Below are 20442 nucleotides of genomic sequence, written 5' to 3' on the forward strand. Positions count from 1 at the left end.
AATAGTTGGGAGAGGCATGAGAATCATGTTATAACAAGCCAATCACCAAACCTTTGCTCATTTGGTGGATTGCAAATGAGTGATTACTTTCAGCAAAATAACACAATCTACCGTTTCTGTGTCAAATTGCTTCTATTTAAGAATAGTCTCCTGAAAGAGTTTTTCATTACAAAACAAAATGCATCTTTTGAATACAATATATAATTCTGTTGGAATTAAGGCTGGGATTTTTAAAGCACTACAGTAGAATCAGGGTGAGGTTCATGGGGTTAGTTTCTACAGCCCTCACAAGGATGAGGGTTTGTGAACCAACTGGAGATAATATAGGCTAGGGACAGACATTCAAAAAGCCGGAGCCTGAATTGGTTCAACCTTCGCAGGTTAGTCTAACTCGGCTAGGCAGAATCAGTGTAACAGCACAGACATGCAGGCACATGCCCGCAGTTGCTCAGGCTGGGAGTGCTGGAGCATGCCCTCGGCTGCAGGGAGGCTGTACTGGGGGAAGGAGTGGCCAGTTCAGCTGAATTGGCCAGAGGGGGTTTCATTCCCCCCTCCCTGTCCCAGCAGCAGAGACCTGAGCTGGGTGCGCCAGGCATCCCATCCTTGCTGACACAGAGGGGGCAGGGAGGGGGGTTATTCTCCCCTCTACCCCCACTACCCCCGGGGGGACTGCAGCCAGGTCTGCCCACCTCAATTGCCACTGAGTGGCAGAATAAGCCCCCTCCTGTCCCGTCCGTCAGATGCTGGAGGGAGGCGGAATAACCCCGGTCCCTGCCCCCCACAAGGGGCCATGCTGGCTGGTGTCTGGCCTCCAGGTGGGGGCTGGCTGGGGAGCAGGCTTCCCAGACCAGCTTGGAGGTAGTACCTGCCGCACACCTGCCCTATGGAGCACCCAGGGATGCAGCCTAACAAACAGCTGCAGGCTGGCTGGGGTGGAGGGCTGCTCTGCCCCCCTCGTCTGCAGCTTTCGCTGCCACCGCCGTGCCGCACCGCTGGGGTGGGGGGCCAGGAAGCTTTTGCCCCGTGTGTGGCGTTCCATCAGCAGCCCCCAGACAGCCTTGGAAGAAGCCCATATGGAAGGGTTCAGTCCAGGGGCTGCAGTCAGAGCGCCACGTGTGGGGCACAGGCTGTGGAGCTGGCACTCCTCCCCGCCGCCTCCCGGAGCAGCTCAGGAGTGGCAGGAATGGGAGGGGGAGTCATTGCAGCAGACAAGGGGAAGCCAGCTTGGCCCAGCAGGGCTTTCTCACCTCGCCTCCAACTGTGGAGCTGGTGGAGGCACTGGTGGGCCCGGAGCCCGGCATCCACCCACCATGGGAGCTGGCTGCAGCCCCATGAGCCCATGTGGTGCCTCCAAGCCAGCTCGGCTAGCAGCCACCAGTCATCCGCTGGGCTAAGCCGAGCTGTGCTTGCTGACAGGGCTCAATGTCCCTGTTGCTGAACCGCAGCTGCCCATGGTGGTCCCATCCCCATGGCCTGGCCAGACTGTGCTGCTGCCGCCTTGGCTGGGGCTGAGCAAAGCCAGTCCAGGCTGCGGGGGCAGGGCCACCCCCAGCAGCTGTGGGTCCATTACAGCTGCTCCCCGTACCCTGGCTGAGCTGGGTTGGGCTGGGCCAACCTGGGGAGCGCTGCACAGAGTGTCCCGGGCAGGGAGGGGGCACTCTGTTCAGTGATAGGGGGCTACTTTTCCCCCTGTTCTTTCCCTCACCCCCAAGGAGCAGGGGGCTCTGTGCAGCACTCCCCAGTCCGACCTGGGTCAGGCAGGGCATGGGGAGCAGCTGTGACAGAGCTGTAGCTGCTGGGGGTGGCCCCACCCCCATGGCTTGGACCGGTCTCGCTCAGCCCTGGCCGAGGCAGCTGCATGGTCTGACCAGGCCAGCTGCAGGGACAGGCCCCCAGCACAGAACAGAGCCCCAGCATGGCCCCGTTAAGGTGGCAGGAAGAAGGGTTAATTCTTCCCTCTGTCCCTTCTGCCCTGCAGCCAGGGTCAGCCAGCCACAGGAGCCACTGCTGCAGCCCCATCCCCTCTGCTCCCTGGCAAACAGGCAGACCCTGGCTGCAGTGGGGGAGGGGGGGCAAGGAGGGAAGAATTAACCCCTTTCCTTCCCACCTAGCTTTAATGGAGCCATGCCCTTATTGTCTCTGCTAGGGCTGGTCCCTGCTCTGGCTAGAGAGCAGAGGGGTGGGGTCAGCCCCGTGGTTGGAGCAGACAGCCCTGCCCAGCCCAGAGAGTATACCAGGACACTGGAGGAGTCTCATTTAACTTAAACCAGAAAGGGGTATGGGACAGACAAGGTATAAACTGGTTTGAGCCAAATCAGTTATGTCTGATACTACATTTAACTAAGTTTATCTCAAACTGGTTTTGGCCATTTTGAAACTGATTTATGTGCACTGAGGCTAGGGACAGACATTCAAAAAGCCTGAGCCTGAATTGATTCAATTTTTGCAGGTTAGTCTAACCTAGCTAGGCTGAACAGCACTGTAAGCAGACAGACATTGTTTCTGGACTGAGAAAATTCAGGCACATGCCTGCAGTGGCTCAGGCTAGAAGCCAGGGGATGCTAGAGCAGCCCTCCCTTCCCTTCCAAACTGCTGAGCTAAGGGGTACATGGCCAGGCCCCAGCAGGACCTCTGATTAGGAAGGACTGCTTGCACCATCCCAGGCTTTTCCCCGCTAGCTGCCCAAGGGGCGGGAGTGTTGCCAGACCCCAGCACCCCACTCCACTAGCACTCTGAGGTAAGGGGTGTATGCAGTTCATGCATCTGGATGATATGGAGCTTTTCAATCTTCCTCTCCCTGCTTCTTTATACTGTCTGCAGCAAACTGAAAAGCAAGCAAACCAGCAGGGAGCTGATAACAGTGTTTATCACCCCATTAGCAAAACAACAGCCTCTCTCCATTAGTTCAAACTCTTTTTAAATAGCTTGCCAGCTGACCTGTTGATTAGCTCCAAAAAGCCCTAAGCCATCACTGTTCTGTCTGCCTGCACCAGTGAAATTGGAGACATATACACACAGACACCTCTCAACATTAGCTAGCATACCACATGCCTAGAGTCCATGGGGCTGGGGTTTGTGCTGTGGGAGTTCAGGAGGGATCCTTGCTTCAGCAGCAAGGGGCAGGTAAGGCAGGGGGGAAGCCAGGCAGACCCTGCTGTGCCTGCAGTCTTTGCTGGAGCTCCAGCCAGGGAGCAGATGGGAAGGGCCAGCTCTGCTGTGGAGCAGAGTGCCCCATCCAGACCAGAGAGCATGCTGGGATGCTGGAGGAGTCTGGTTTAATTTAAACCTTTTACTATCAGGTCACAAAAGCATTGGATGCAGGTGTCGCCGTGGATGTAGTCTTTCTGGACTTCAGCAAGGCCTTTGACACTGTCGACCATCCCATCCTCATTAAAAAACTAGGTGACTGTGGCATCGATGCCTACATGGTCAGACGGATTGCGAATTGGCTGAAGGGTCATAGTCAGAGGGTGGTGGTGAATGGGTCATATTTGACCTCGGGGGAAGTGGGCAGCGGAGTCCCCCAGGGCTCGGTCCTTGGGCCTGCAGTGTTCAATTTCTTTATCAGCGATTTGGACAATGGGGTGAAAAGCAACCTGTTCAAATTTGCTGATGATACCAAAATTTGGGGTGAGGTGAGCATGTTAGCAGGGAGGGGAAGACTGCAGAAAGACCTGGATAGGTTGCAAGGGTGCGCTAACAAAAACAGGATGCGTTTCAATACTGACAAGTGTAGGGTGCTGCACTTGGGCAGTAGTAACCGGCAGCACATTTATAAGATGGGAAACTCCCTTATTGAGAGCATGGAGGCAGACAGCCTTGGAGTCATCACTGATTCCAAGATGAACATGGGCCGACAATGTGAGGTCACGGTCGGCAGGGCTAACCAGACCTTATCGTACATCCACAGGTGCATCTCAAGTAGGGCCAAGGAGGTGATCCTCCCCCTCTACACAACACTGGTCAGGCCACAGCTGGAGTACTGTGTCCAGTTCTGGGCACCCCACTTCAAGAGGGATGTGGACAGCATTGAGAGGGTCCAGAGGAGGGCCACCTGCATGATCTGGGGACAGCAGGGCAGACCCTACAATGAGAGGCTACGGGACCTGAACCTGTTCAGCCTTCACAAGAGAAGGCTGAGGGGGGACCTGGTGACCATCTACAAACTCACTAGAGGGGACCAGAAGGGTTTGGGGGAGACCTTGTTTCCCCTAGCGTCCCCCAGGATAACAAGGAATAATGGTCACAAGTTGTTGGAGAGTAGGTTTAGATTAGACATCCGTAAAAAATACTTCACAGTTAGGGTGGCTATGATCTGGAACCAACTTCCAAGGGAAGTGGTGCTGGCTCCTACTCTGGGGGTCTTTAAGAACAGCTTGATGCCTACCTGGCTGGGGTCATTTGAGCCCAGTTTTTCTCCTGCCCAGGCAGGGGGTCGGACCTGAAGATCTACAAGGTCCCTTCCGACTCTACTTCTATGATTCTATGAAACCAGCAAGGAGTGTGGTACAGACACTGCATAAACTGGTTTGAGCCAAATCGGATAAGTCTGATACTACATTCAACCAGGTTTATCTCAAACTGGTTTCAGCCATTTTCAAACTGGTTTTTGTGCACTGAACATCTGTTCTGTTACAGGTTTAAACCAGTTTCTGACCACTTAACTGGTTTATGTGTAATGTCTGTCCCTAGCCATATAGTCTCAACAAACAGCTGCAAAGGACTGCAGCTGTACTGTAGCTGAGTGAAAAAGTGCCTCCTTAGAAGTAAAAGGACTGCATAGCTCATCCTTTACTCAGTGACCTGCTATTGTGAATTAAGCAGGTTCTACAGTATCAAGGATCTATATGGCCAACACTCATGGACATTTTTAAATAGCATATTTAGACATCTATGTTCACTTCTTACCTGGATAACAATGCTATGTTCTGTTTGTTTAGAACCAAGACATACATCTCTTGACCAGTCTTCATCTCCTTTAGCTTTCACACTCAACTCTGTCAGCTCACTGTTTTCTAAAATGTAGGAAGGTAGCTTCTGTTTGGCTGCGAGGCAGTCAATATGTTCTTTAACAACTGCTTGTCCATCCTGACCAATGTAGTGCTGAACCATTTTAAGTTCAATGCTTTCAGACAGGTAACTACAGACTATTTGTCTTCCACAGATTATGATCTAAAATGCAAAAACAGACAATTTGCACAGAACCAGTTTATAGAAAGGAAAAAAAACCTTATTCTCAATGGCACCCTTCAAAGGACTAATTTTTTAAACATCTTAAGTATTGCCTTACTCTTAAATGTTCTTGGATAATATTATATCAGGGGTGGCATATATACAATCCACGGGCTAGTTCTTGCCCATGAAGCTATATAATTCAGCCCATGGGTCTCTGGATTGACCCCATGTGCTAGCCCCAGCCCTGCCCACTATATGCAGCCCACACCCTGGATTTGTATGCAGTGCCAAGTTCAGCCCCACACCCTGTGCACAGTGGCCCATGTGCACAGTGAGGTCTGGGGTAGTGCATGCTCCGCGTGGTGTGTGGGACTGATTTAAGGCAGGATTGTTGCTCCATTGCAGTGACTTGGTCAGGAGGGAGTTGTATAAAGTGCATGCTCCATACTAGTTTCCCATGTTGTGTGCAGTACACATAACTAGCTCAGCCCTACCTGCTATGGACAGCATGTACCACCTCCAGGGCTTTTTGGGTATGGGCTGGACTCAGCACTGCATGTGGTAAAGGGGGTCCAGTGCATGGCCTGCATGCAGTGCCTTGGACTAGCCCTCTGTGCTGTCTACAGTGCCAGGTCATGCTTGCATGTTGCAGGCAGCGCACAGTCCCTGGGATTGGCATGTACTTTGTGCCAATCTGGCACAAGCTGGATTTGGCTCTGCAGGTTGGAGGAGAGTAGGGGGTGGTCCTGGTCTGGCCCACAGACTGGCTCAGGAATGTTCGTCCAGCCCATGAGGCTGGATGAGTTTGACACTCCAGTTTCAAATGAACTTTTATACTGAAAGAAATAAGCATTTTTTCCCTGAGCATTTCAGAAAGTAGTGTGTGTAGAGTGAGTGCTTTAGATATTCTAGCTGATTTATGCAGAAAAATACTGTTTTGACTGGCCAAATACAAGGAAAATTTCAAAGAAACAAAGACTTTAAGATGCCCCCAAAAATGCACAAATAATTTATGAGTTTGAAATGAACAGTGTATAAAAATTAAGAAAATGGCCTGTATGGTGTTAGGTATATATGGTTCACATATATTGAACTTTACAGTTTGGGGAATTATTTGTTGTGGTTATAACTCTGTCCTTGCTTTCCCCTGATGTCTCAAAATATTGCAATACTCTTAGTATGTGGTGTCATCACTATAGAATTCTAGTGTTACAGCCCCTTGGATGCAAACAAAAATACTTTTCAAGGGCCATACTGAAACTACATATCCTAATAGTTATCTAGAGTTCACTGTATAAACAATCACGTCTTTGCAGTGTGTTTATAGTTTTAAAGCTTACCATTCAATTCCAAACCCCATATGAACACTGCAATAAGCTTTCAGAATAAAAACAAAAGCTCACAGGCTATGAGGACATGTGTAAGCTTACAAGCTAAAGCGGCATCAACACTGTACATTTTAAACATAGCTATCTAAAAATTGACCAAATAATTGTTGTTTTCTGAAAAAATAAATTACAGTTTACAAGAAACTATTTTGGCTTCTTCTGCACTGTTTTAAGGATACAATGCAGCATTATGTCAATAGTCATACCTACATAAAGATGTTACTACGGTGTTATCCTGGTTTGCTTTTCATCATCAAGAGTGCACATCACAGCTGTTATTCATCCAGCAAAGACATCAGGGCTCCCAATGGAGCCAGGGAAAACTGCTCTGTGACCAGATGAATTACTGTTGAGCAACACAGGGTGCTTTCCCACATCTATGGGCTGAATATGTTATGTCCACCACATGCCCTGGGTCCTGCCAATTTATGCAGAGCTATTATAATATTATTACAGAAACTGATTTTAACACGTGATGGGGAAAGTCAGTGCACAGTAGTTCATTTCCAAATTGTTATTTGGTTAAGTTCTTTATTTCCCTTCTTTTATCTGAATAAGGACCTGACTCACTCTCTCTTATAAAAGCATAAGCAGTGCCTTTTCAAAACCAAAATCCATTTCTGCTTTTCAAAAGCACAAAAATGCAGCAGAAACTTTATAACTTTGTGCTGTTAGAAATCATAAAACACGCAAAGAGATGTTTTACAAAATGCATAAAAAATGTGCTGAGAATTGAGGTTTTTTTGTGCCAAGATTCATACCAGAGTGAATTCTTATAGCACAGTTACAAAAACTCCTGAAAGTGTGTCATTAAGTCCTGCTAGGCTCATTATAAAATGGATACTACTGTCATTAAAAAGAAAAATTAAAATTGATCATGCACTATTTATGTAAAAATCACAATCTAAATTACTCAGATTAGAAATTATTCTCTTATGAGTGCCTCTAAGCACACTTACTTGTTTCTGCACTCCACTGAGCTGCTGAACCTTGATGATGAGTGAAGCTGTCCTGCCCTTGTACTGAATGGTTCTGATAAAGGTCCCTGCATTGTCCACACAGAATGGTTCAGACCACCGCCAGTTTCCCCAGCCTTCAATGCAGATGTGCAACAGCTGGAAAGAAAACAATCATTCCTTTAATTCAGAACTGAGGGGGGAAAAAAAGTCTCATACTAGAATGCAAGTTCCAACGCTGGGAAATCCTTCTGTTTGTAAACCTTAGAAATGCCAATGGCAAACATATTATCCTTGAATAATTCACCCGTTTCTAGATTTGTTAACAATATAAAAAGCATAAGTAATACTCTGTCTGATTGCACTACAGAACTATCAAAATATATTTTTATATGATATACAGTGCAGAATGATCTCGAACACTAAAGATCTAGCATGAAAATCTTTTAAAAAGAAACAACAAACTAAAGAGCAGGTTACAAGAAACTGATTTAGAAATTCACCTCCTTTGTTATTAGCAGATCCACAATTCAGATGCAGGACATTTTTCCCTTGATAGTAGTAGTTGCAACCCTCTTTTCCTCTACCTTCCTTCCTCCCCAAAACAAAGCAAATCTGTATGTCTGCAATTTGTGCTTATAAATGTATTAAATGAATACACATTTAAATGCAGTACTTAACAACGAGATACATCTTACTTCTTGTCATAACTTTTGTTTAAGGTACCATCTTGTCCACATAAAGAGAAATTTAACTGCAACACTACATCATTATAAATATACTGTTCCACCATTGTGAACCTGTATGTATAACCACACTTATTCTGAATGCCTTTTTTCAGTTTGACTTTAGTCAGTTCCAAAGTTTTCTTTATTTTCATCCATTACTCACAAGATTTGACAGAAGAGGCTAGGTGGCTGGGTTCGAGCTTACATTTCTTGTACGGAACATTTTGGGGCAGTGCGGGAGCACAGTGTAAGCAGGCTTTACTGTAAATAATTCTTGTAAATAGTTCTCTAAGTCAATATCCATATGCCCTTTTCACCCCAGGGGAAGATGGCAGTCTGGGACTGGCAGCAGGGCCCAGATACTGCCCCTTCATTGGATTCTCATGATTATGTGTTTCATTGTTCTGGGTGAGTGTTGTCATCATGTTACTACAGTATTGTAACTGTTTTCTTGCAAGCATGACTGACTGGGCCTTAGGAGCGAGGTTCTGAGAGAGCTGGACAGAGAAAGAACATCCCACAGCAGAACTGGGAGAAGGTCCCAGGATGGACAGGGAGAAAAGTCCCAAGGTGGACAGGGAGTAAAGAAATGGTCCCAGGGAGGACTGAGTAAAGGCCAAGTGAGGAAAGCAGCAACTGAAATGGCCCAATACAGTCTGTCTGTTTTGGAGCAGATATTGCGCTGTTTGGGACCCCTCCTCTTTAAAGAAGAAAAAGGAGGTGACTAAGAGGAGCTCACAGGTGGGGGTGCTATGGATCACTGGGAAGCCAGGGTCTGGGAAGTGCCAGGGTCTCAGAGCAGAGGCTTGCTCCTCAAGAACCTACAACAGGGCTGGCTTCAGGGGCTCCTTCAGGAGAGGAAGACCAATTAAGGCTGCTTTTTGGAGGAGTCCCAAGGAAGAACTTTCCCATTCACCTCAAAAGGGGTGTTTGATCCTGTGACACAAGGTGCACCTATCCCTAACCCGCAGAGGAGTAAGCCAGGTTCAATAACTGATTATAGCTCCACTTCAGTCAAAGAAGCTGCATCAATTTACACCAACTGAGGATCTAGCTGCTTAGCCCTTAATATTTTATTGCTATTTAAAACTAAGAATCTGTATTGATATAGATGGGATCAAAACAATAAAAATTCTGGGTAAAATTCATATCTTACAAAGGACCAAAACACTTAATACGTATAGACCATGTGGGAACCCTCTGTTCCAGCCTGAATTTTACTCTGTATTTGGGCATCTGTCATTAATTAGTTTAATTAACTGGAAACAGGATCAAGCACACACTATGATTACTACACTAATGAAAAATAGAAGTTGTGAGTATTAAGTCTTGCATGTTTTTAAAAAAATAAAAGGAGATAGTGAATCTATTGGGTCAAGGGTGATGGACTGAGTGTCTGGATATTATGCTTTTCCTGTGTTTTTAAGAAGCAGTCACTTCTAGGACTTTACAACTTAGGAGCCTGTTTGCAATTTGTGGTGTTCTCAGCACAAGATTACACACAAAACAAAAACTTTCAAAAGCCACAGTGGGTGGCTTTGGAATTGCTCGAGTGATGACTGTTGCACTCATATTCCTATTCAAATTACTTTATGTTAGAAACAGGCTTAATGGTAAACATTTTTACACACACAGACACACACACACACACGCGCGCGCGCGCAAGTACCTTCAGGGAAAGTGTGCTTTATGGCACAATAGCTCTAACAGTGTGATGTTTAAATATTAGTTACACAAAAAGGAAAACAACTGGAGTGGCTGGAACCATTTCAGTTTCTTATGGCAGCAGCTGGGAAGACAGCTCGGCACATATGAAAATTAAAAGAAACAAGAAAGCTGTTTACTTTGGAAAGACTAGTCACGGGAGATGACAAGAAAATAATGAGATACTAGGGGGTCAGTCCCAGCTAGAATGTATTCAAAATACTCAGCAAGCCAAAAATAGATGTCACATATAAAGAAGTAATTGATAATTAGCATTTGCATATAACCTCAAATGTAGGATGGCTCCCACGCTGTTTAAACAGCTTGTTCACCCACTGAATGTTGGTGATTATCAGCTTTCATGTAGTTGTCATTAGTTCTCAAAATGTTGACTTAGTAATCTTCTTTGCATCACAAGGATTTACTATACATGCATTTGATTACAGTCCACAAAAAGATTAAGTGTACACATTGGTATAATATCCTAGTGATTACATTAGACACTTCTTCCTCTCAAAACATATAAAATATTTGAGAATTTTATGGACAATATGAACTGACCTGCATATTTTATTTTAAGTTTACTGAACATATTTGTACTCATGGCTTATTAATAGCCTGAATGACTTATGTTTGCTTTAAAACCCTGTAGTTGTCTCTAAATTTTCAAATACAACCTATCTAGAAATATTTTTATTGTATTTATTAAGATGGGTATGTACATACCATTAATTTATTTTCTGTACTTTCTCTCTATTAGGGAATATGTTGTTTTGACTGAACTATACTGGATTACACTGTGGCCATTACTGGCTGATTCTCTGGAAGTGAATGAAACTGGCACTGGGTAAACAGAGTAAGATGAAGGGGACTGGTACGGGGTTAAAGGAACAGAGAAAGCAGCATTTCCCTCCACATCAGCGCCATGCCAGAAGAATAAATTGACATAAGGAAGGTGAAACCACCTATCAAAACTCTATGGACTTTATTCTGTTTTCACCAAAATCTTAAAAGATGGGGCTCCAAGGGGTCTCTCTCAAACTGCCTGAAACTTTCTTCTCTTTACTGATTTTTTTTTCTCTTCCAGTTTACATGTGTTCACGTTTTCAGTGAGTAATGAAGGAGATGCATAAGAATGGGTAGTGTCACCTGATAAGGCATAGAGGTTTTGCCTTGACTAATACTTCCAGATATGTAACTATGCACATTTTATACTTGTAATCCAGGGACTTTAAGATTTTTAATCTTGACTTCTGTATAGTTTGCAGAATCAACCAGGTTAAACTCTTTCTCCCTATTACAGTAAAAGCTGGTTAACTGGCATGAGTGGGGTAAGTGGGGAGCAAGGTATCTAAAAATTCTGGTTATCTGAGACAGGGGTTTTCAACCTTTTTGAAAACCCTTGCGGAGCAGGGTGGAGGTGGGGGTGGCACTGGCTGCATGTGGAGCAGCAGCAGCACAGGATGGTGGGTGGTGGTGGCTGCTGCTGCGTGCAAACGCTTCCTCCTGTGTCCATCTGGGCAGAAACTCTGGTAAATAGAGTATTCCGGATAGTAGAATGCTGGCTAACACAGCTTTTACTGTATTATGTTAACTAACTAAACTTGCTTTTGAAAGATATCTTGGTTCACTGTCTGTTCTTGAAGACAGATATTGTGAGTCAATCTTGAGAAGTGGAAAAGACATTTTTTGACTTCTACTAGGTGAGATAGAGAGAAGGATGAAGAGATACTGGACAGAAGAGCTTGGTTAGAGGTTCACAATGAAATGTGGTGCTGTTAAATAAAAGTTGTATGGAGCAGCAGGAGAAAAGTGCAGAGTGAGAGGAGAGCTTAGCATTGGAAGTTAAAGGAAAAGGAATTTTTACTGAAAAACTAAAGCAAGAGGAAGGTTGCCATCTTTCTTTTCCATGTTTTACAACACCCAGCTCACCAACTGTAAAACCATAATAATAATAGCAAAGCAAGCAGTGAACAAAGAAACATGGCAGTCATAGAAACAATTTGAAGTCTTATTCTGACCAAGATTTCTTCTTTTATTTTTAATTGTACATGTGGCTATCCTGTTACCACCACTGATGGTGCAAACCACCAAAACAGAGACGGGGAGAAAAGAAGCCATGGGCCTTTCTCCTTCAAATTTCTCAGTTGAGCATCTGCAGATCTTTCCCAAGGGTTGTTTCACCCAGATACACTTTTTCTTACGTCTTGTGGAGCTCCAAGAGGCATTCTGTGTTTTCCACACTGCCTACAAAGTAGTCCTGTACATCACTAGTACAATTTAGTTTAAATGTTCTAGACCGGAAGAGTGTTGGGAGCAAGAAATAGTAACAAAATTATGATGATCCACAATTATGATAATCCACATATTTCATGGGCAATAAAAATCCTTATCTATTCAAAATATTATTTGGAAAGCCAATTACACATAATTTAATTAAATCATCAAACTAGAATGTGGAGTCCCAAGGGGAAATGACAATACATTTCACACTACTTAAAAGTGTAAAAATAAAATAAAGCTTTATTTTGCCTCCTGTTGCTCTGTAAGTGGCCTGGGGAGGATTATATTAAGTACCAAAGGTTGTTCAGAGAATCTGTAACATCCCTAAACAATTAAGCAGGAAAATTTCCAGATAATGACTGATGTTTGAAGTCACAATTTCTATACATTTGAACCCACAGAGTACTGTATATACTCTTACACTTTATGGAACATAACCTAATACCTGAAAGAATGTCAATTTGGAATAAATAAATGATGAATTATTATCCTGTTGGAGAAGAAGCATGAATTGAATTTTGGCTTTAGTTTTTTTCTTTTCTATGGGGAAGGAGGATGACAGTCTAAATGAAAGTCTATCCAAATCTATAGTTACCTTTTAAAAAAATTCTAGCAAAAGAACTGTTTTGGACACACTATTTTAAAAGAACAAAAGGAAAGTAGCTCCAAATTAATTCTAGTGTTAAATAAATTAAAAGAAATAAATAAACTGCTAACCTGCCTAACAATTAAAGTTCAATATTCAATGCTGCCATGTGAATTAGAAGACTTCAAGGTCCAACGCATTCTTTTGATTGCCACAGCTAAAAATCAGGATTTGTCATTATACTTGTCTGGATTCAGGACTGTCCAACTTCTAAACAGTTGGGGGGCTGCAGTAGTGCAAGCCTTAGACCCTCCAGGCCACATGCTTCCCCACGCCCCACAACACTGCACCATGTATAGGGATAGCCACTGAATACCACTTATGGATCCCCCTTCCCCCCCCCATACAGAGCTACACTACGCACGTGGGCAGCCATTGCACCATTTGGACAGTTGGCTACCAGGCCTGTGTGAAGTGGTAAGTATTCGCTTCAGATTCAGATGATTCAGAGGCACAGTGATTCGATTCAGAGATTCAAATCACTGTCCCAATTTGATTCGGCTGAATCGGATCTGAAGATTTGGTGCCGCTTTGGAGATTTGGCCGTAGACGAAACAGGCAGTAGTCCTCCCTACGCTGGACACAGCTGCCTCCAGCTGGTAAGTCTGTTGTGGTGGGCAGAGTGGGGAGGAAAGGGGTGTGGGAGAGGGACAGATTGGGCCTGGGGCTGGGGCAAGGTGCCCAGCTGGGGCAGGGGGCGTGGGATGCGGGGAGGAGGTGGGGGATGTGGGTGCAGCAGTGCTTGAAGCAGGGGCTATACCCTGCTGCTGCTTGCCCAGCTGGGGTGGGGAGGATGGCAGGACGTGGGCATGGCAATGCTCGGAGCGGGGGCTATGTCCTGCCACTGCTTGCCCAGCTCCAGTGGGGGGGAGGGAGGCGTGATGCAAACATGGCTCGCTCTGGGCGGAAGGGGGCAAGCAGCATAGCCCACTGCTTGCCCAGCTGGGGCGGGGAGGGGAGGGGGGATGTAGGCAGGGCAGTGCTGGGAGCAGGGGCTATGCCCTGCTGCCACTTGCCCCCTTCTGCCTGGAGCAAGCCAGGCCTGCATCATGGCCTCCCCCCCAACTCCGGCTGGGCAAGCGGTGTCAGGGCAGAGCCCCCGCTCCCAGTGCTGATGCAGCATGGCAGCTGCAGCAGCACAGACAGCAGGGGCTGTGCCCTGCTGCCACTTTCCCAGCCTGGGTGGGGGGGTGCGGGGTGCAGGATGCGGGCACTGCTGCTGCTTGCCCAGTCAGGGTGGGGGGATGCAGGATGCAAGCGTGGCAGCACTGGGAGCAGGGGCTATGACTTGCTGCCGCTTTCCCCCTTCCGCTTGGAGCGAGCCATGCATTTTGCCCCCCCACCCCAGCTGGGCAAGCGGTAGCAGGGCATAGCCCCCACTCCCAGCACTGCCACGCCTGTATCCCGCACCCCCCTGTCTTCCTCCCAGAGTCCTGCACCCCCCCACCCCAGCTGGGCAGCTTCTCACAGCCCCAACCCCAATCCCTGCCTCCCCCATGCCCCTTCCCTCCCCTCCCCACTCCGCCCACCACAACAGACTTTCCAGCTGAAGGCAGCTACGTCCAGCGTGATGAGGACTGCTGCCTGTTTAGTCTATGGCCGAATCTCCGAAGAGGCACCAGATCTTTTCCAAATTGATTTGGAGGCTTCCGATTCAATTCAGACCTTTTAATTGGTTTCCCGGTTTGATTCAGATCCAGAGATTTGGTCGCTGAATCGGGCCGAATCTCCTCCAAATCAAATTGTTTACCAAAGCTTTGCACAGCCCGAGTGGCTACCACCTCAGCTCCCTTGCTGTGCTGTGGGCTCTTCTGTTGCTGTGAGCTGTGTCACCCCATCACCTGGAGCAGAAGCAGGAAGCAAGAGCTGAGAGAGTGAGGGAGGGTCTAGATACCCTAGCTGCAGCAGCAGCTAGAGCAATAGTGGAAGTGGTGACTAGGTAGGAGCCATGGGGCTGTACATTAATCCCCTGTGGGCCATCAGTGGGACAGCCCTGGCCTGGATAATTGTAATTTCCTCCTTTTTCACAGATTCAGGGATATTAAGACAAGAAGGGATTATTTTTACCATCTAGTCTTACTCACTGCATCATGTAGGCATGGATTTCCCACTCTAGGATTCCAGCGTCAAACCTGTAACTCACGTACAATCTTTTACCATGACATTTAATTTTTATTTAAAGACTTCACTTGATGGTCAATAGAGCAGTTCCCAAGGCAAATTGTTCCAATGGTTAATTACTCCCTTAACTCCTCCTCCCCCCCCAAACTTATCATTTCCATTTAGAATTCATCTAGCTTCAGTGTCTGCTGATTATTTAAATTTTGTTTAAAAGAATCAGAAACAGAATCAAAACCCTGAAACCTAATGCCAAAAGCACTGTACACTCTATGTATTCTGTAGCGCCAGGTACAGACATTACACTTGTACTGGTATAAGTGATTGGAAACCAGTGTTTGCCTGTAAAAGAACAGAAGTCAGCACATAACACTGGCCTATGCCAATAGCAGAACAGAAGTTCAGCACACACAGACTGGATTAAAAATGGTGGAACCAGGTCTAAGATTTGCCACCCCCACCAAAGGGCGAATGTGTACTCTGTTTGCTACTGATCTAAACTAAGCTGCTTATAGAAAACTGTAACTTAGATTGATTCTGCCTTAGGCTTTTTGAATGTCTGAACCTAGCCTAGCTTTTATTAGAATCTACTGAACAGAATCAGCCAACTTATTTAAATCAAAAACTGAAACCACAGTTTTTGTGTACAACCTTTTTTTTGCCAGCTATTAGAATAACGTTTAGTTCACACTGCCCAGGCACATACATGTTTACTACACAGCTACATTGCTATTGTAAGCTCATTGTTTAAAGTTTACTATAGATTCACTGCTTACATTTTATAGTAACGCATGAGAACACTACAATATTGTACCTAAAATGTACAGGCTTTTTATTTTATTCTCTTTATTTTGACCTGTTTAACAGAATCCAAAAGTGTTCTACTTAGTGTGATTCTAATAACCAGTTACACTTGGTAAATCTTGTTATGCCTCTTCCTGCCAGATCAAAAATCTCTCTACTATTAGTAATCTCCCTGTGTAAATACCTAAAGACTTTTCAGCCATGCTGGCTCTTCTACTTCTATGGACATGTCATCCCCTCACTGGCTGCTTGCCTTTTCCACAAATCCAAACACTTCATCATCATTTCCAAGGTGCTACAAAATTGTGCCCACATTTCATGTTATACCCATCTACTCCCACTAACACTGCTTCGTGCTGCCACCTCTTCTTCCTTTATTGTTGCCTTTGTTTTCTTACACTTTGTATACCATAAAAACCTCTCATGTTTCTCCTAATACCTGAAACAACCTCTCTTTTACAGTGTACCAAGTATCCTTTCTTTTTAAAAAATCTCTCCTTAAAATTGAATTCCTTTAAACAGCATTTCACCCTGTCCCATACTACCTGTTCTTCCTATACATACTATCTATTTCTCAAATTTACGCCAGAATCTGCATGGTGTGAGTAGTGTGACTAAAGTCAATGAGACTATTCACATGCAGTTACTCATGTGCTAATTCAATTTAAATACACACACACACACACACACACGTGTGTGTGTGTGAATATATATATGATTGGTGTGTTAGATTGTAAACTCTTTACAACAGAGACTGTTTTTTTCTCTCTGTGAAATACCACATAAATATATTGTATTTTCAGTGTTTAAATAGAAATCCACACTTATAGCAGCCATTAATCACCAGGGTTTGGGGAAGGGGGCTGTCTCAGCTGTTGCAGGTTTTTTTTTAAATGACTGGAATTACAGACAAACATCAAGAGAGTCTGAATGTGCTGCAGCTTGAATTTGAAATAAGAAAGAAGAAAAAAAATCCAAACATGGGTTGGGAACAAGGAGGAAGATAAAGAGCATAGTCTGACTGTAATTACACTAACAGTGTGATTCTGCTGATTCAGTGAATTTCAGTAGGTTTCAACAACTGTAATTAATAATAAAATATGACCTATTTTATCTAGCATAGATTAATAATAAGGGAAACTGATAAAAGAAGTGTCAAGTGTAAAAAGGTGGTTAAAGTTAAATGATACTAAGGAGCTGATACTAGGGATTGATGAATAGCCCTCAAATTCAAATTGGGCCAGGTAAAAATCACCTTCCTGCTCATTTGTTTAATACAGAATTCCATAGAAGTTGGACTGTAGCAAACATTAGAAAAAACAGAGAGAAGGTATATTACAGGATTTTTTGGTGCTGTTTTACAAACAAATATTCTCCAGAGAGCATATTCAGGAGAATCTAACATTACTAGATGGGCTTTAAATTTACTGTGATCCCTGGCAAGATCCTTGATTTGTGTTTTATCTTGAACTACATATAATTCTGAAACCATAAGCCACTTGCTGAGAAGATGGGAATGGTTCTGCTTTGAGCAGAGGGTTGGATTAAATGACCTCCTCAGGTCCCTTCCAACCCTAATTTTCTATGATTCTAAGATCTGATTCCCCTTCATTTAACAGTTTTACTTCAAATCCTATATGCACCAATTCCCTTTGGTACATGGCTGCCTTGGAGACAAAGATGACTTCTGACATAATTAAGGTCTATGCCACAAAGCAACTAGAACATCAAGATAAGGACCTTGAAGCAGATCTGGTAACAGACTAGGAGCCAGTTCAGTGTATAAAACACAGGACTGATATTCTGATATTCATTACTTTTACTGATGTCTGACAGATTTCTTACTTCCATTAAAATACACATTTAAAACAGACAAGGTCTGGCAAACTTTGCTAGGATTTCTGACAGCTCCATATGACAAGTCCTGGATTTCCTTTAAGTTGGAGAGGGACAATATACTTGGAGATGACTTGAATACTGGTAACATTCAAAACATTTGTAGAAAATAACTGGTTGGAAGAACGGCATATCTAAGACTCAGCAATTAAATGTTAACCAAATTAGAAGAGACTTGTAGGAGTTGAAGAATAAGTTGAAAGGAAGGTAAAAGGAACAGTCAGGATGACTGAAACATAGAAGGGTTAGATTGGGAGATGACATGATGGTGAGGAAAGAAAAGAGATGCAGATACTTTCAGATAAGGATCCTAATTTGCGAAGGCCACACATTTTGAAGGTTATAACTCAGTAACTGATTAAATGAAATGCTATAGCTATGCACTGGGACTTTTCTTTTTTAATTTTACAGGTTAAATATGTTCTAAATATACCCCCAAGGTGGCATCATGCATACTGTAAAAATCATCTAGAACAAAATGAAAATATTTTAATGAAAGACTACCATAAACAATGTGTTAGAAACTTACTTATTTTTTGTTAAATATCTTGATTAGGCAATTACAACTTCTCTCCCTAATTTTAATTAGCATAAGAAAAATTGAGAACTTAATTGATATGAATGCAAAAGAAACACAACCCTTTCAAACTATTTGTTTTCATTTAACTGAACTGCCTTGCCATACTAAAAAAACATTTTGCAAAGGTTAAATAAAGTATTTTATGGCAACCGCTGCTTCTTAGTGCCTGTGTAACAAGAAATATGAGCCAGCCACAGTTGTGCAAGTTGGTTTTCTTTCCCAGTAAGAGAATGTGGTATCTAAGACCTTGTCCTAACTCATTTTATCCCCAAGTGTAAGTCAAGTAAGTCAAGTATGAACTAATGCCTGGAGGGAAGTCCCTGACTCCAAAAGTATGGATTATTTCACATTTATCTTACAATCTGCTCTCAGAGTTCTTAAAATTCACTAACTTGGCAAGTCAGGAATTATCATGAGAAATGAAATAATTTCATAACTATGAAGTCATTTAGCATTCCATGAATCTGACACTCACAGGGCTTGTCCATTCTTGGGCATTGTCCTGACCTCTAGATGATGAGCTATTCACTATCCAGTTCAGCATGGAAACAATTAGAAAAGTTCCGCAATACCATAGGTACAAAACGAGGATGTAATTGAGTTGCTGTTTTCATTAGAAAAAACATTCACATTAATATCACACTTTCCATGATGACATTTGTAATACTTTTAATAAATATAGCTTTATTAAATATATTTTAATAAATATAGATCTAAAATTACAAAGTAGTTTGCTGTTGAGAGTCCAGATGAACCTTTCTAAAGTACATGGCATTAACAGTGATCCCTACTTAAAATTAGCCAAATGCACTGGCCTTACATTTGGATGCCAAGGTTCTTTGACCTTTGTAATGAAAAGTAGCTTGTAATTCAACAGCAAGTGGGAAGACTTTGCTTTTATGTGTTCTGTGATGCTGCCTCAATGTTCTTTTTCAGTCTCTAAGCTTATCATCATGGGAAAGCCAATGTAAAACGTTAACAGAACAGTAATACTTCTGAAAACCATTCCAAGGGTCAAGGACAGATTCATGATCATCCGGCCATCTAGCATCAGATCAATCCAGGAAGTCTACAGAGGCTATAAAATTGGGTGCTCCCACCGTATAATGTTTACATTTTAATCCTGATGCAAACCAACTCAGAGTTTATGGGATTGCCGCTTTTTCCGCAGATCTTTCTAGCTGTATTCTTGGTCTGCTTTTTCCTTCTATTCATTTCCTCTTACCAGTCACCCATTTTTCTTTCCTTAGATGTAGTCAGCTCACTTAAGCACAGATCTTATGCTAAGGTACAGAGACAGAATGTGAGTTGCACCTCAGGATACTGTTGCCTGATCCCTATCTGCGTCTTCCAAATTATGTCCCCTGCAAATTGCATCACTAAAATCAATGGGCATATCTGGAGCTTCCATTACAAACTAAATGGAGTTTTGAAAGAGATCAAGCCTATGTGAGTTTGTATGTCCCTTGGCAAAACACATCCCTGATCTTCGACAGGGTTTCTGGAAACTATTGTAATATTAATGTGAAAAAACCCAAAATGTGAAGGCTTACAGCAGTTTGTAGGTATTGACTCTGCGACCAAAGTACATAGCCAGAAGTTCCCCACTTTGAACCCAATCCCATTCTCAGACAACGGCAAAACTCCTATTGGCTCCAAAGGACTTGACCTTCCTACTTTTCTGTTGGCCTTACTGTCCAAACACATTTTGTTATCACAAAAATAGCTTGCATATAGGCCAATTAGGAAAACTATTTTTATAATGTTACTTTGTGTTTCATGGTTTAAATCAAAAACAAAGGCAAGAAACCTCTGGCTTCTGCTACAGAAGGCAAAGGAAGGTATATAGTGTCACAGGATTATGCTCCTTTCAGGGGAAAGTCTGCCTTAGGACTCCACAAGAAGCCTTACTTTGTTTCCCTCTCCTGGTGTAGCTTTTCAAAAGGCAAGCCTCTGCCTTTGAGACCCTGATTCTTCTCAGTCTCTGGTTTCTTTGGGGACCTGTAACACTCCTCTGGAAAGCTCCTTCTTTTTGGTCAGCTGCTGGGAAGGGGTGTATGCTTTCTTCTTCAAAATGGGAAGAGAGATTAGAGTACTGACATCTCAAATAGCACAGCTGACTACTCAGGTCCACATAGTCTTTATTATGCTGCTACAGTTTCTT

At 43.9% G+C, this 20442-nt stretch overlaps 1 protein-coding gene across 2 annotated transcripts in view; it reads right to left on the reverse strand.

Annotated features, from left to right (window-relative positions):
• The window catches only part of VPS13B (vacuolar protein sorting 13 homolog B), an 877527-nt gene that overhangs the window by 46295 nt on the left and 810790 nt on the right, over positions 1 to 20442 (reverse strand). For both annotated transcript variants that reach the window (XM_059723846.1, XM_006263597.4), the window contains 2 exons: positions 7523 to 7678; positions 4909 to 5172 (listed from right to left, as the gene is read on the reverse strand). In XM_059723846.1, coding sequence (XP_059579829.1) covers positions 4909 to 5172; positions 7523 to 7678 — 420 coding nt within the window. The remainder of the gene's footprint in view (positions 1 to 4908; positions 5173 to 7522; positions 7679 to 20442) is intronic.

Source organism: Alligator mississippiensis, chromosome 3 (assembly GCF_030867095.1).
Source record: "Alligator mississippiensis isolate rAllMis1 chromosome 3, rAllMis1, whole genome shotgun sequence".
Taxonomy (NCBI): Eukaryota; Metazoa; Chordata; order Crocodylia; family Alligatoridae; genus Alligator; species Alligator mississippiensis.